This window comes from Pituophis catenifer, unplaced genomic scaffold (assembly GCF_029215685.1).
Source record: "Pituophis catenifer annectens isolate HBS135680 unplaced genomic scaffold, rPitCat1.0.hap2 SCAF_2, whole genome shotgun sequence".
Lineage (NCBI taxonomy): Eukaryota > Metazoa > Chordata > Lepidosauria > Squamata > Colubridae > Pituophis > Pituophis catenifer.
The window spans coordinates 166,400,583-166,414,631 of NW_027256882.1; the positions used below are offsets into that span (position 1 = coordinate 166,400,583).

The following is a 14,049-nucleotide window of genomic DNA, read 5'->3' on the forward strand; positions in this document are numbered from 1 at the left end:
AGACCATAATAGTTGGTCACTTGAGCACAGGAAAAGCATCAAAGGGAGACCATGCAAGATGGAGGTTGACTCAGGATCCTACCTTTCCATGGTCTCCTGGACAATCTTCAAACAACTAGTACCCAAACTCACAGTCCACGCACTCAAGCCGCAGAAACTGATGCTAAAGGACTACTAAGGAAACCGAATTCCAGTAATGGGAATCGGTTATTTCAATGTAGATTTCAAAGATTTCAAAGGACAACTACCCCTAACCATAGTAGACCGGGACAGACCTAGCCTACTGGGGCTAGAATGGTTTGAACCTCTGGGCCTGACAGTGACGGGGATCAACCAAGTTGAAGACTGCTAAGGGACTTTGCAGATGTTTTCGACAGGAAACTAGGCAAGTACACAAGGACTCCCATCTCCTTTAACTTAGATCCCCAAGTTGCCCCTGTTCGGATAAAGCCAAGGAAGGTCCCATTTGCTCTATGGACCAAAATCGATGAGCAACTGGATAAACTCATTGCCCAAGGGGTATTAGAGCCGATGGACCATGCTAAGTGGGAGACACCAATAGAAACCCCCATGAAGCCAGATGGGTCAGTGCGTTTGTGTGGAGACTATAAAAGTACACTGAATAAAGCCTTACAGCAGAGCGCATATCCCATACCAGTTGTGCAACACCTGTTGCATTCCCTGGATCAGGAAAAGGTGTTTGCAAAGCTTGACCTGGCCCAGGCATACCAACAGCTGCCCATTGATGACGCCACAGCAGAGGCCCAAACTATAGTCACACATAGGGGAGCATTCAAATGCAAGTGGTTGCAGTTTGGGGTAAGCGTGGCCCCAGGGTTGTTCCAAAGCCTCATGGAGCGCCTCTTACAGAGAAGTAAAGGAGTCATCCCCTATTTTGACGATGTCCTAATATCAGCTATTAGTCATGAACAGCTACAACAAAGAGTAAGGGCAGTATTAACCCGATTCCAAGAAGTGGGGTTAAAAGTAAAAAAAGATAGTACTTAATTCTTAACTTTTTTCATCTGTTCCCACATATTCCTTAAGTACTGTCAGAAAGACGTTGAATTGTATAATTATTATGGATGTATTTTTGTTATAGAGGTATTTTAACTTGTATTTTTGGATTTTAAGTGTTAATAAAGATTTTTCAAAAAAATAAATAAAAGCAAAAAAAGATAAATCCCAACTAGCGGTGGAAAAAGTTGAATTTCTGGGATACCTAATGGACAGTTCTGGAATACGACCCACCATTGGCAAACTGAAGGCAATTCGAGAAGCCCCAACCCCAACCAATAAAACAGAACTCCAAACATTCCTGGGGTTATTAAATTTCTACAACATTTTCCTATTGTTTTTGGTCTCAGGAGGCTGCAGAGAGGCCTGCTAGGCCCAAAACGGGCATGTGTGACCCACCACCACTCATGCGCATGTGATTCCCCCATGCATGTGCGCCCGTCTTCATGTGCCCGCCCACCGCATGCGCGGCAGACACCCAAAAATCAGCTGACCAGTGGGAGGCATGCATGCATGTGGGGTGGAGCTGAGCTGGGCAATGGCTTGTATGCCCGATGAGAGGGCTCTGTGTGCCACCTGTGGCACATGTGCCATAGGTTCACCATCATGGTTCTAAGCTTTAAAAATGCTCTAGCCTGTTTTGCCTAGGAAACAGCTTTTGCATATGTCCATCAGGGTCATCTCCCTCACTTTCAACATTTATGAAGTAGGCAAAGTGGTGCAAGAATAGACTAAAGTATGGTTGCTTGAAATCTTGTGTTGGCCAAAGCAGCAGAAAGTTCATCTGGGCCAGAAATAGCAAATTACAACTGGCAGAACATGGTTCTCATTCATGTTTTAAATCAACCTTTTCCATAACTAGGTTTGTTTTAGTCCTGTTTCTTTCATAAAAACATAGAAGCTAAGGCAGCAGTGAAATCCACTTACATTTACTACTGGTTCGGGAATGGGAGCGCATGGGAGCGCTCGTGTGCTTTGCGCGTGCATTCCTCTTCTTCTCTTCAGAGGATCAAAAATGGGACGTAATGATTTCCTAGCAGGTGGGCGGAGCCTCCCACCGCTGGCACTACCGGTTCTTGCGAGCCGGATAGATCCAGCCAGATTTCACCGCTGAGCTAAGGGTAGGAAAGGATGTTAAGGATCATGTAGTCCAACCCCTTGCCCCATGCAGGAACTCACTACTACCACAGCTAAAACAACCATCTGTCCGTCCATCCATCCATCCATCCAGACTGTCATTGTTGAACAGCTCTTACTATCAGGGGAATTCTTCCTGATGTCCTGCTGAAACTAACTTTCTGGTAATTTAAACACACTTATCTTGCTTTGTCTTCTGGAACAATTCTGAACAATTCTGGCCCATTTTCTATGTGATAACTGTTCAGACAATGATCATGTCTCATTCAGTCTTCTCTCCTCCAGGTTTAGCCTATACAGTGTTACTCATAAGTTTTTCCTCCCTTATTGTTTTGCTGGCTTTCCTCTAGCAGATTCTAGTTAGCTTGTCAGTGTGCTTCCTAAACTGGAAGGACAAGGTGCAGTCTGATGATTGCTAAATAGAGAGAGTTAACATTGTACTTCTGTTGATGCAGCTTAGAGTTTTCCTTCCTTCCTTCCTTCCTTCCTTCCTTCCTTCCTTCCTTCCTTCCTTCCTTCCTTCCTTCCTTCCTTGATCTTTCTGACTCTGTGCAGGTCTAAGTGCAACTGTGATATTGCAACCTGTGATAGTGCATAGGCCAACTTCCATCTCAACCCCAGTTTTCATTATGATGAAAGTTCATGGTGAAGTGACAGAAGACCTCAGAGTTTAGATTCAGAAATTTTGCTAAATGTACAGACAGTGGAAAACTGATTTAGTGGCAAAGTTTGGTGGAGGAAGAGGTGGGAGAGGGACAGATTTGTGAGTCGCAAGAAAGAGGAAAGGGAACAAAGGTGAAGCTGTGGTTGAATTCTAAGGATGGATTCTTGTAAAAGAGAGTATCTGTTTTTGAAGTCCACTTTTACTCAGGATGCCCATTTACAGAATACACTGAACTGTTCTTTTAATTTTTTTTATTGAAACTTGCTTTGCCACGAATGTCATTCCAAAAAATAAAATAATATAGATACATTAAGAGAAATACAATAAATCTTACTCACAGTACAAAAGGCAAAACCTATTTAGAGTCCTTTGGGTATGGATCTGGGCGGCTCTTCTTGGTCTCCTTCTTTTTCTGCCAATCCAGTGAAGGAGTTCCCAAGTAAACTTGGCCCAATCCATGTGGAGCCTTGGATTGAGAAGAACACCGTGAAGATGAAAAGAGCAACAAGGAGAACTTTTAAATGCACCGTGATATTTGCCTTTAGGGGCGATTAGCTAGTCTTGAGAAGATGTGTGTGATTCAAGCTCTTGCCTGTGTCGCCTGTTCTCCAGCCCTATCTTGAAATGCTGAGGGCCTATGTACACCCTGTATCAGTAGTGGGTTACACTTACCTCCGCTACCGGTTCAGAACTGTAAGCACGTGCGTGGGGCACTTCTGCACATGCTCAGAACCTTCTGCGCATGCGCAGAGCGTCCATGATGATGTCTGGGTGGGTGGGCAGAGCCTTCACCACCGCTGCTACCAGTTCGCCCGAACTGGGGCAAACTGGTAGAAATCTACCACTGCCCTGTATGCAGAACTCATTCCAGAGCCATTTTTCCTGACACAACAGGACTGGGGAAAGAGAGATGAGTGAAGCTACTGGGAGTGGGGTGGGAAGAGTTAGGGAAACAGCTTGGAGGGTCTGTCAAGCATCAACTTCAGAGAGGAAGACAAATACAGTGTCCCAAGACTTAGAAGGCTGTTGGCAGCCCTGCATAGCATTACATTACACATTATACAATGGTAAGAAAACAGGCTAGTTTACATCTTAGTGTAACTCATTCTCTCTGAAAGAACAAACACTGTTGCTCTTTTGAAAAGAGTCCACCTGATAATACGACCCCTTCGATTTGGCTCAGAGTTCTTTCACGTTCGTGGGAGTCCAAAGGGAAGTGGAAAGTCATTTCTTACTTTTTTGTCCATTCGTTTTTTTCTCTCTGCTTACCATCCCATCTTTAGCTGCAACCACAAGCATCAACAACCATGTCGGGAATGTCTGTCTTGATGAGGTTGCTATTGGGGTCAAAGTATAGCAGAGAGAGGGCCCGTCGCTGTGTGGGGACGCAGCAGGAATGGCCCGCAATGGGGATGTTGTTGGCTTTGACCAAATTGAAGACAGTCGTGTGGAAGGAAGCTGCCACCCCAGGCACACCTGCCAGGTGCATAGGGCATTCGCCCATGCAATAGTTAATCTGATAGCCCTCTGGCTTGAAGATCCAGTCATTCCAACCGATGTCCCGAAAATTTACGTAATAGTCTTTTCGACAGCACAAATCTGAGTTCTGGTCACAGCTCACGCTGCGTTTGGTGACCCGATGGCCCGATTCTTTTATCTTCGCCTTCACCACCAAGAATGGCTGATGAGAGTTGCTACCGGTGGCCATCAAAGACATAATGTTAGGACGGCAGCCTTCGCAGTTCAACTCCAAGCGTAAGGTTTTGTCTTCATGCTCGAAGAAGTTCTGCAAAGCTGGCATGAGGGAAAAAGTGTGCCAACCACTCCCTTGGCTCTCCAGCTGCTGCTGTCCCAGCACCACTTGTGGCTGTCCTGCGAGATAGATCTGTATTGTGATGTTTTCATGTGCTTTAAGGTGTAGCCACAACTGGGCCTTCAGGACGTGCATGGCTTGGCCTTTGGTATGGGTGAGCTGGAACTGAAGGAGGCCAGAAGGTTCTGTGGAGGAGAAAATGGTGAAGGCAAAAATCAGTATCAGTATCCTCTAAGCCCCAGCCCCAAACCAGAGCCCGAGTTCTTCTAAGGGGTGAATGGGGTGTTGTTGTTGTTGTTTTTGGTCTTTACTTATTTGCTACATTTGCATTTAGTCTCATACATTGTATATTAATCTGCCTTTAAAAGCATGCTGGCCAAGAACTGGCCAGCTGAGCCACTGGCCAAGGGCCTGGTGGCTCAGCAGACTGATAGCATTGTGATTAACACCAGCTGTCTGCAATTACTGTAAGTTCGAACCTCACCAGGCTCAAGGTTGACTCAGCCTTCCATCCTTTCTAAGGTAGGTAAATTGAGGACCCAGTTTGTGAGGGCAATAAGCTGACTTTGTATAAATATACAAAAGTATGAAGGCTATTGCTTAACGCATTGTAAGCCGCCCTGAGTCTCCGGAGAAGGGCGGCATATAAATCAATTTTTTTTAAAAAAAAAAAAACTCCAACAAGTTTGAAAGGCACCAGGAGGGGATGTCCAATGCAGCTTGTTGGATTGGAACCACAGAATTGTCCAAGAAACACTCAGTGAGGGTTTTTTTTTTTTCCAGCTCAGCTCCTTCTTTAGCTCTGCATTTGAAATTGAGCTACTCAGTCCAAGCAGCCCTAATAGTAACTGCAGTAGTAATAATCATAATCACAACAGCGCTATTTCAGTGTTTCAAGTTATGGGTATGCAAATAAATGCAAAAAAAAAAAAAGATAATTTCACCTGCTCTCTGAACAGTATTATATATATATATACTTTTGCCTACTTTAGATATATCTTTGGTGTGACTAGTCTGTACATCACAAAATATGGGTCCTAAATTGTAAACAACCTTACAATAATGTGCTTAGAAGGTTAATAGGAAAGCTTTGCCCAGGATGAGATGGTTGTGTACATATTAAACCTGTTCACCATACAGCTCCATCAGGCATTAATATAAAAATCATCACAGAGTGAAGTAATTGCATATACATGAATTAAGTCTCAGCACCCTCCAACACAGCAATGTTGGGGTTGAATCCATTCTTGCATTCTATGTGATGTGTAAGGAATTCCCCAAGAACCTTGAGTTCTGGGGTTTACTGGGCCAAACCCAAAGGATGAAATCAGAAATATGGATGACTAAATGAAACACTAAACCGGTAAGATGTCTACACAACTGTGCAGGATATTCCTGTAACTATCTGTTTTCTATATGGATGAAGAGAAAAGGACAGGCAAGCTTCTTTTAAATCTGCCTGTTGGCTATCAGAGACATTGGTTGATATAAATTTTTATAAAGCAACCCTTTGACTTTATCCATTTTAGCCAGCTGCATCCCATTATTTCATCTCAGGTTGCATTTTAAGCAAAGAAAAAATAGAGCAACAACTGCAGGAAACAAACATTTTTGAAAAAAAACGATAGTCAATTTGGTAGAATCTTCAATAACTGTGAAGGGACAGAATTGGTTCTTTTGTCCTCCTGATTCCAGGAGGAATCCTCCAGATCTTCTGGATCATCTAGTCTTCAGCTTCTGGTTTTGTTTTGTTTTTTCACTCTGGCAAAACCTGCAATGATAGTATAACATTCCCCAACCCAGTGGCTGCACTGGAACAGGTAAATGGGAATTGTAGTCTTTCAACATGATAAGGTTCCATGAGAGACTAAGGGGGGGAAAAAGTTCATTTGAATACAGCTTAAAAAAAAAATCACCAGAACCTTATCCCTCGATCAGGGATACTGGGATTTTATTTATTTATTTAATATTATTATTTTAAACTAACAGGTTCCAGGACTTCAAAAAGTTCGAAAACTTCCGATCTAGCAGATTTTAAAGATTCAGCTGGTTGGATAAAGTTATGACAATTCCAAATGTACATATTTCAGACAACAGAAACACTGCAGTTCTCTGGGAGAGGAAGCGATCTCTGTGTAGATCTGAGATGCTAGAAGGAAGCTAGATCTGATAAGAAAGGTGTAATTTGTTCCCATTGATCGGTAGACCCAAAACACACATTGCCTTTTTTCCTCTTGCAACTGATGCATCCCAGCACATAGTTGGGCTCTAACCTAAAACCATGGGATGGATTTCAGAAGTAATTTATAGCCTTTCCTCTCCAAGCACATTTTTATAGGTAGCAAATTATGGAGCAGAAGACATATACATAAAGGATCTGTGTGCTCTCTGGTCTAGCATATTCAGTCCTTGGCCTGCACATTAGGAAGACCTACGGGCACTCACCTGTCTCTGCAAAACTAATGATCTCGTACCCCTGCTCATCAGACTCTGTTTTTTCCCAGCTGGAGAAGTGTCCCATCCCATCTGTCCAGCCTTTGCCCATGTGTAGTCGCCGCAGGGCATTGGCCACCGCCATGCGTGGCACAGGGTGGGTGATGTTGGGCCTCTCGCTCAAGTTCAGTTTCTGGAGTATCTGCTGCTTGGCTACTTCGATCAGGAAGGCTTTCTCGGCACTGCGTTCCAGTGGGGGCATCCTGCAGGAAGGACAGCTTGGCTTTCCTTCAACCCAAGCCAAAGAAGTCCATAGTACGGTCAATGCAGCTAGAGGAGTCCAGCTTCCTTGGAGGCTGTAGGTGGAAGCCATGAAGCACTCAAGTAGCAAGATGCAGTGACGAATGATGCTGTTAGGAAGTCTAGTGGCAGTGCCTGGAACTCATGAACCGTGCCTCTGCTGCATCCAGAGTGCTTGGCAGTCTGCCTAGAGTCAGGAGAAGACAATCAGCTCCAGCACCTCTGAGGCTTTCTGGTCACTAGGACCTGCTGCTGTTGCCAGAACAGGAGGACTCTCCCTTAAGAGATCTCAGCTCATCAACTGGCTATTCCCAAGTGTCGGCCTCGGCATTTGTCGTTTTGGCAGCCTTGGTCCTGCCCTTTGTCCCTCTGTGATTGGCTGCCTGCCTTCTGGTGCTCAGAGGGAGGTTTTTTCCAACTGGGGAGAGAGCCAGAGTTTAGCAAAAGAGTGGGAATGGGTGCCTGGGGAGAGGAAAGACTGAGCCCCAAACAGTGAGGATGTGAAGGGAGGTGCGAGTGCCCTTTGCTCCAGATGGGGCTGCTGAAACGCCGTAACATTGAGAGTAGGGATGGGGGAAACTTGACAGAAGAGGAATTCACAGGAAAAGGGGGTTGTGTGTGAGCCCTTTGTGTTTTTTAAAAATTTTTTGCCATGGTGCACTTCATGGTAAACAGTACCTTTGGGAGCAAATAAGAGGACTGTTATAAAAAATGAATAACATCATGTGCAGTGCACAAGGAGTGCTTTGTGTATATATTCATTCATTATATATATATATATATATATATATAATATCATTATATTATATATATATATGTATAATGAATGTAATTATCTTCCCACTTGACAAATTTTGATGTCTGTAGAATGGATGGCAGATGTATCCCTAAAAAAATTGGGCTTAAAGATCAGCACTCTTCCCCCAGTTTTCAGGAGCTACAAAGCCTTTATCAGCTGCTAATAAACTGGGGAGAATGTTAAAATTCCACCTCTGCATTTTATATGCTTAATACCAAGCATGGCTTCAAAGCACCCGTTTTCATTGGGATGACACTACCTTCCCTCCTGGTCTGCTGCAATTCTAGCAACCATTGATCCTCTCCGAAGACTTTTGCCTTTTTTCAAAACATGCCCTTTAAATTTTAGGCCTACTGTGGCTTTTTACTTAGGGTCTGAATTAGGCTTTTGGTTTGAAATCCACCTTGGAGCAATGTTGAAAGAAACAGAGGAAAAACTCTGCATTAATTCTAAAGTAGCTACGTTTTGGTGGAAATTTTTACTCCGCGGAGGGAGCAAGACAAACTGTTTGATCCCAAAGTGCTAGTAGACCCAATAGATCAATTCTACTAATCTACCACTTCCAAGAAGTGCTGGTGACCTTCAGCTGGTAAGATTAGAATACAGAGAATACATTATATATAGCATGCAATAAATGCTATATCTTTAGCACACTAAAGATAATGCCAATGAACACTGATGCCCAAGACTGAATATTCAAGGGCATGCCTGCAGATACAGGACAAAGGAAGATAATCTGGATTCACACATCATACATCATTCACACCTTCCCCACTGCTAAATTAAAATGCAATCCATTGAATCAACAGAAAACTATACTGACTAGAAACTTTGCAGTCTCCATGTCCAATCCCTATCACCACTATTTTTGTAAATGGTATGTGGGAATGACATAACAGAATAACAGAGTTGGAAGGGACCATGGAGATCTTCTAGTCCAGCCCCCTGCTCAAGCAGGAGACTCTGTACCATTCCACATAAATGTCTCTCCAGTCTCTTCTTAACAACTTCCAATGATGACAACTTCTGAAGGCAAGCCATTCCACTGGTTAATTGTTTCAGAAGCTGCAAAACCCTTATCAGCGGCTAATAAACCCCTGATAAACAAAGGGAAGGAAGGTGGATTGCAGGCACCGAAGGATTTGCGTCTGTTTATGGTGATGTCTGGCAGGTGCAACGTCACTCTGCTGGTGCTCAGGGTTCTGCCACCTTGAGATATCAGCTAAGCTTTGCTCGGGTGTCAAGGTCCCTCGCCTGATTTTTCGATCATCGTGTCCCTTCTCCAATTCCGTAGGTGGAACATCCGATGCAGATTAAGAAAATGTATTGCAAAGCTAACTTCAGAGTCATAATTCTGATTGCAAAATGAGCTCCTGGAATTTTTCCTCTGTTCTTTACACCTGGCAGTTTAGGTGCTTTGAGTCCAGTTTTTATGCTACGGCCATGATTTTTTTATGGAGGTCCAGACATTATTGTCTTCCATTTCTAATCTTCCTGTGTTCTTCTGTTGTTTTCCCCCTTCTCTTTAGTAGGAAAAAAAAATCCAACAATGAATGGAAATGGAATACCAGAAGAGAACATCTGTATCCCGTCTTTATTAATTTGTTTAGAAATAAGGCAGTGAATATATGCAACTCACATTCCTCCTTTTCCCCACAACAACAACCCTGTGACAGTAGTGGGTTCCTCCTGGTTCCGCCGAGCCGGTAGCGGTGACGATATGATGTCACCGAACTGGTTCTGCCCCCCCGCCCCCCCATCCACGCGTTATTCTTAGCTTTTATTTGGCCCCACACCCAATCTATTGCTGCCTCCTGAGTCCTAGCTGATGGCTAGAGGGAAAAAAACTATTTAAACTCTTGCCGCAGGGCTTCAAAGGGCCGCCCTACAGCTGATCAGTGTTAAAAGAAAACAAATGAGTAGACCGGTGCCTGCAAAAATACATGAGTAGATCGGTGCCTGCAAAAAGAGCCTTGGTAGTACAGTGGTCTAAAGCACCCTGTTATTAAGACCAGCTGCCTGCAATTACTGCAGGTTTGAATCTCGCCAGGCTCAAGGTTGACTCAGCCTTCCATCCTTTCTAAGGTAGGTAAATTGAGGACCCAGTTGTGGGGGCAATAAGCTGACTTTGTATAAATATACAAAAGGATAAAGGCTATCGCTTAGCGCATTGTAAGCCGCCCTGAGTCTCCGGAGAAGGGCGGCATATAAATCAAATTAAAAAAATAAAAATAAAAATAAATGGGTAGATTGGTACAGCTCTGCAAGCAGTTAAAAGCCTGGTAGACCAGTACCTCTGCTAAATCCTAAAGAATTGTCACATGACCATCAAGCCACGCCCACAAAATAAGCCACGCCCACAGAACCGGTAGTAAAAAAATTTAGAACCCACCCCTGCCCTGTGAAGTGAGTTGGGCTGAGAGAGAATGACTGGCTCTAAATCATCCAGCTGGCTTTCATGCCTAAGGCAGGGCTTGAATTCATAATCTCTTATTCTCTAGCCTGGACCAAACTTGGTGCTCTCTGAGCTTGGTTGTTTGCTTGCAGACATTTCATTACCCAATTACTGTATATAAACAGGGAGCAAACTCCAGACTCACTAGCACTGATGATGTTACCTAGTTCGGTAATGAAACGTCTGCAAGCAAACAACCAAACTCAGAGAACACCGAGGATGCCACAGAAATGAAATATGAGTAATCCTCGACTTATAACCACAACCGAGCCCAAAATTTACGTTGCTAAGTGAGAAATTTGTTAAATGAGTTTTGCCCCATTTTACAACTTTTCTTGCCACCTTTATTAAGTGCATCACTGCAGTTGTTAAAAGTAACACAGTTGTTAAGTGAATCTGGCTTCTTTCTCCATGGACTTCGCTTGTCAAAAGGTCACAAAAGGTAATCACATGACCCTGGGACACTGCAGCCATCATAAATACGAACCAATTGTGAAGCCTGTGAATGTAAATCACATGACCATGTGGATGCTGCAATGGTCATAAGTGTGAACAGGGGTGGGTTCTAAATTTTTTTACTACCGGTTCTGTGGGCGTGGCTTATTTTGTGGGCGTGGCTTGATGGTCATGTGACAATTATTTAGGATTTAGCAGAGGTACTGGTCTACCAGGCTTTTAACTACTTGCAGAGCTGTACCAATCTACTCATGTATTTTTGCAGGCACTGGTCTACCCATTTATTTTTGCAGGCACTGATCTACTCAGGTATTTTTGCAGGGAACGATCTACTCATGTATTTTTGCGGGCATTGGTCTACTCATATATTTTTGCAGGCACTGATCTACTCATGTATTTTTGCAGGGAACGATTTACTCATGTATTTTTGCGGGCATTGGTCTACTCATATATTTTTGCAGGCACTGATCTACTCATGTATTTTTGCAGGGAACGATCTACTCATGTATTTTTGCAGGCATTGGTCTACCCATATATTTTTGCAGGCACTGATCTACTCAGGTATTTTTGCAGGGAACAATCTACTCATGTATTTTTTCAGGAACTGATCTACTCATTTGTTTTCTTTTAACACTGATCAGCTGTAGGGTGGCCCTTTGAAGCCCTGCGGCAAAAGTTTAAATAGTTTTTTCCTTCTAGCCATCAGCTGGGACTCAGGAGGCAGCAATAGATTGGGGGTGGGGCCAAATAAAAGCTAAGAATAAAGCGGGAGGGTGGGGGGGCAGAACCGGTTCGGTGACGTCATATCGTCACCGCTACCGGCTCGGTGGAACTGGGTGGAACCGGGAGGAACCCACCACTGAGCGTGAACAATGGTCACAAGTCACTTTTTTCAGTACCATTATAACTTTGAATGGTCACTAAACAAACTGTTGTAAGTCAAGGGCTACCTGTAACTACATAGTAGCTTTGGATTAGTAGCACAAAGAATTGTGTATTTTTCAACAACCAAAGTGGAAAATTACTGTGGGTCTCTAAGATCCTTTCTACTATATCAGACTTCAATAGAACCAAACTCTTATTAGGTTGATAGTAAAGAACTGGAAGCATTTTGATGTATTATCTTTTCTATCCTATGCTTTTTCCACCTGCCAGTATTTTTCAATAGAAAAAAGGCAACGATAAGGAGACTTAAACAAGTATCAATGGAAGAAGCAGTGATGCTGCTGCTGCAAATAACAATGAAGCCTTCAAAAAGGAGTTCTTGAATGAATAGATCACTCCCATCACACCCCATGATAAATAAAATTATTCTTGCCATAGAGTAATAGAGTTGTTTGATATGTAGACTGTTGGAGAGGATACTCATGTTGGACAAAAATACCAAATATTGGCCCTCCCTTCCTCCCATTGTGATCCAGAAGAATCCACATTGTAATCCGGCTGGATTTAATCAAGCAGATGTCCCAGGTTTGCCAACTCGGACAAGTGAAGCATACCCCAAACTCTGTCATTTTACTAAATGGGAATGAAGAATACCACACATGGCCGATTTACCTACGTCCAATTATTATAAAATACCAAACAGATGAATAGGAATAAATATAAAAACCATGGTGAATTGAGAGCCCAGAGTGCACAAACTATTGACTGAATTTACATATTTTCCTAAGCTATTTTTAAAATTCCTTGCCAAAGGATTTCTTGTAAAATAGCTAGTCTCAAGGTCTGCAGGAAAGCAAAATATTACATAAGTATAGCAATAGCAATAGCACTTACAGTATATACCGCTTCATAGTGCTTTACAGCCCTCTCTAAGCTGTTTACAGAGTCAGCATCTTGCCCCCAACAATCTGGGTCCTCATTTTACCCACCTCGGAAGGATGGAAGGCTGAGTCAACCTTAGGGTTGCCAGGTCTGCTTCCAAAAAATAGCGGACAAGCAGGGTGGGGGGGGGGTGTTAAGTAGTAAAAAAATAAAAAGAAATTTACAATTAAATTATATATTTTCTTACAAACATTTTAACACGTATTAAAATAATCACTTCAAAACTTTACTTAAAATTCAAAACATCAAATATATTATAATAATATGTAAAATATTAAATTACATTTTAATTTCATCATAAAGCTTTTGAATAAAAAAAAGTCCACTATTTTGTGAAAAAAAAATAGTGAACATAATGTGAAAAAAGTGGACTGTCCGCTCAAATAGTGGACACCTGGCAACATTCAACCTTGATCCTGATGAGATTTAACTGCCAAATTGCAGGCAGCCGGCAGGCAGCAGAAGTAGCCTGCAGTACTGCACTCTAACCACTGTGTCACCGCAGCTCATAAGCATATAGGATAGTCCATATTTTCCTCCTTTTCCTCCCTATATAATTTTATCCTTGGGAGCAAATCAAATACAACCTCCATCAAATACAACCTCCAACATGAGGCTAGGAGCAACCACCAATTGCTCCAACTACTGGTAAGATAGAAAGATCCAGAGGAAACAATTCCCAAGATCGGTCACCTCAAAAGGTGGTTAGAATGTTAGAAAAGAATGTTATATCAGCAAGACAGTAGTGCATGCAAACAAACAACACAGCAATTTATTTCCAGATGGAGAATGAAGGTAGACTTTTGCTTAGACATGTTAGCCATCTCTTACAACTAAGCCAACAGAAGGAAGGAGATATAGAAGTATAGCCAGCTGCACAATTAGGCTGAAGAACAGTTTTTATCCATGGGCTGTCAGACTCCTGAATGAGAAATAGCATCATAATTATGTAGTATGTTGGACTGCAGGGCCGACGCAATGTGTAACATGTTCACTGGTGCAATAGGACTGGGTGTTTTGTTAATATGATTTATTGGGTTACAGATTTTCTGTCTTCACTGTGAGTTGTATTGTGTTGGGGGGTGGGTGCACTGAGGGACTCAACCAATCTCATTGCACATATGTTGTGCACTGACAATAAAGATTTG

General features: G+C 42.8%; 1 protein-coding gene across 1 annotated transcript; it reads right to left on the reverse strand.

Annotated features, from left to right (window-relative positions):
- Nucleotides 1-4,097: 4,097 nt before the first annotated feature.
- LOC139310764 (inhibin beta E chain-like) lies at nt 4,098-7,437 on the reverse strand. The gene is made up of 2 exons (XM_070934985.1): nt 7,077-7,437; nt 4,098-4,816 (listed from the first exon to the last, which is right to left on the reverse strand). Exons 1-2 carry the CDS (start codon nt 7,435-7,437, stop codon nt 4,098-4,100), a joined length of 1,080 nt encoding a protein of 359 aa, XP_070791086.1.
- Nucleotides 7,438-14,049: the final 6,612 nt, after the last annotated feature.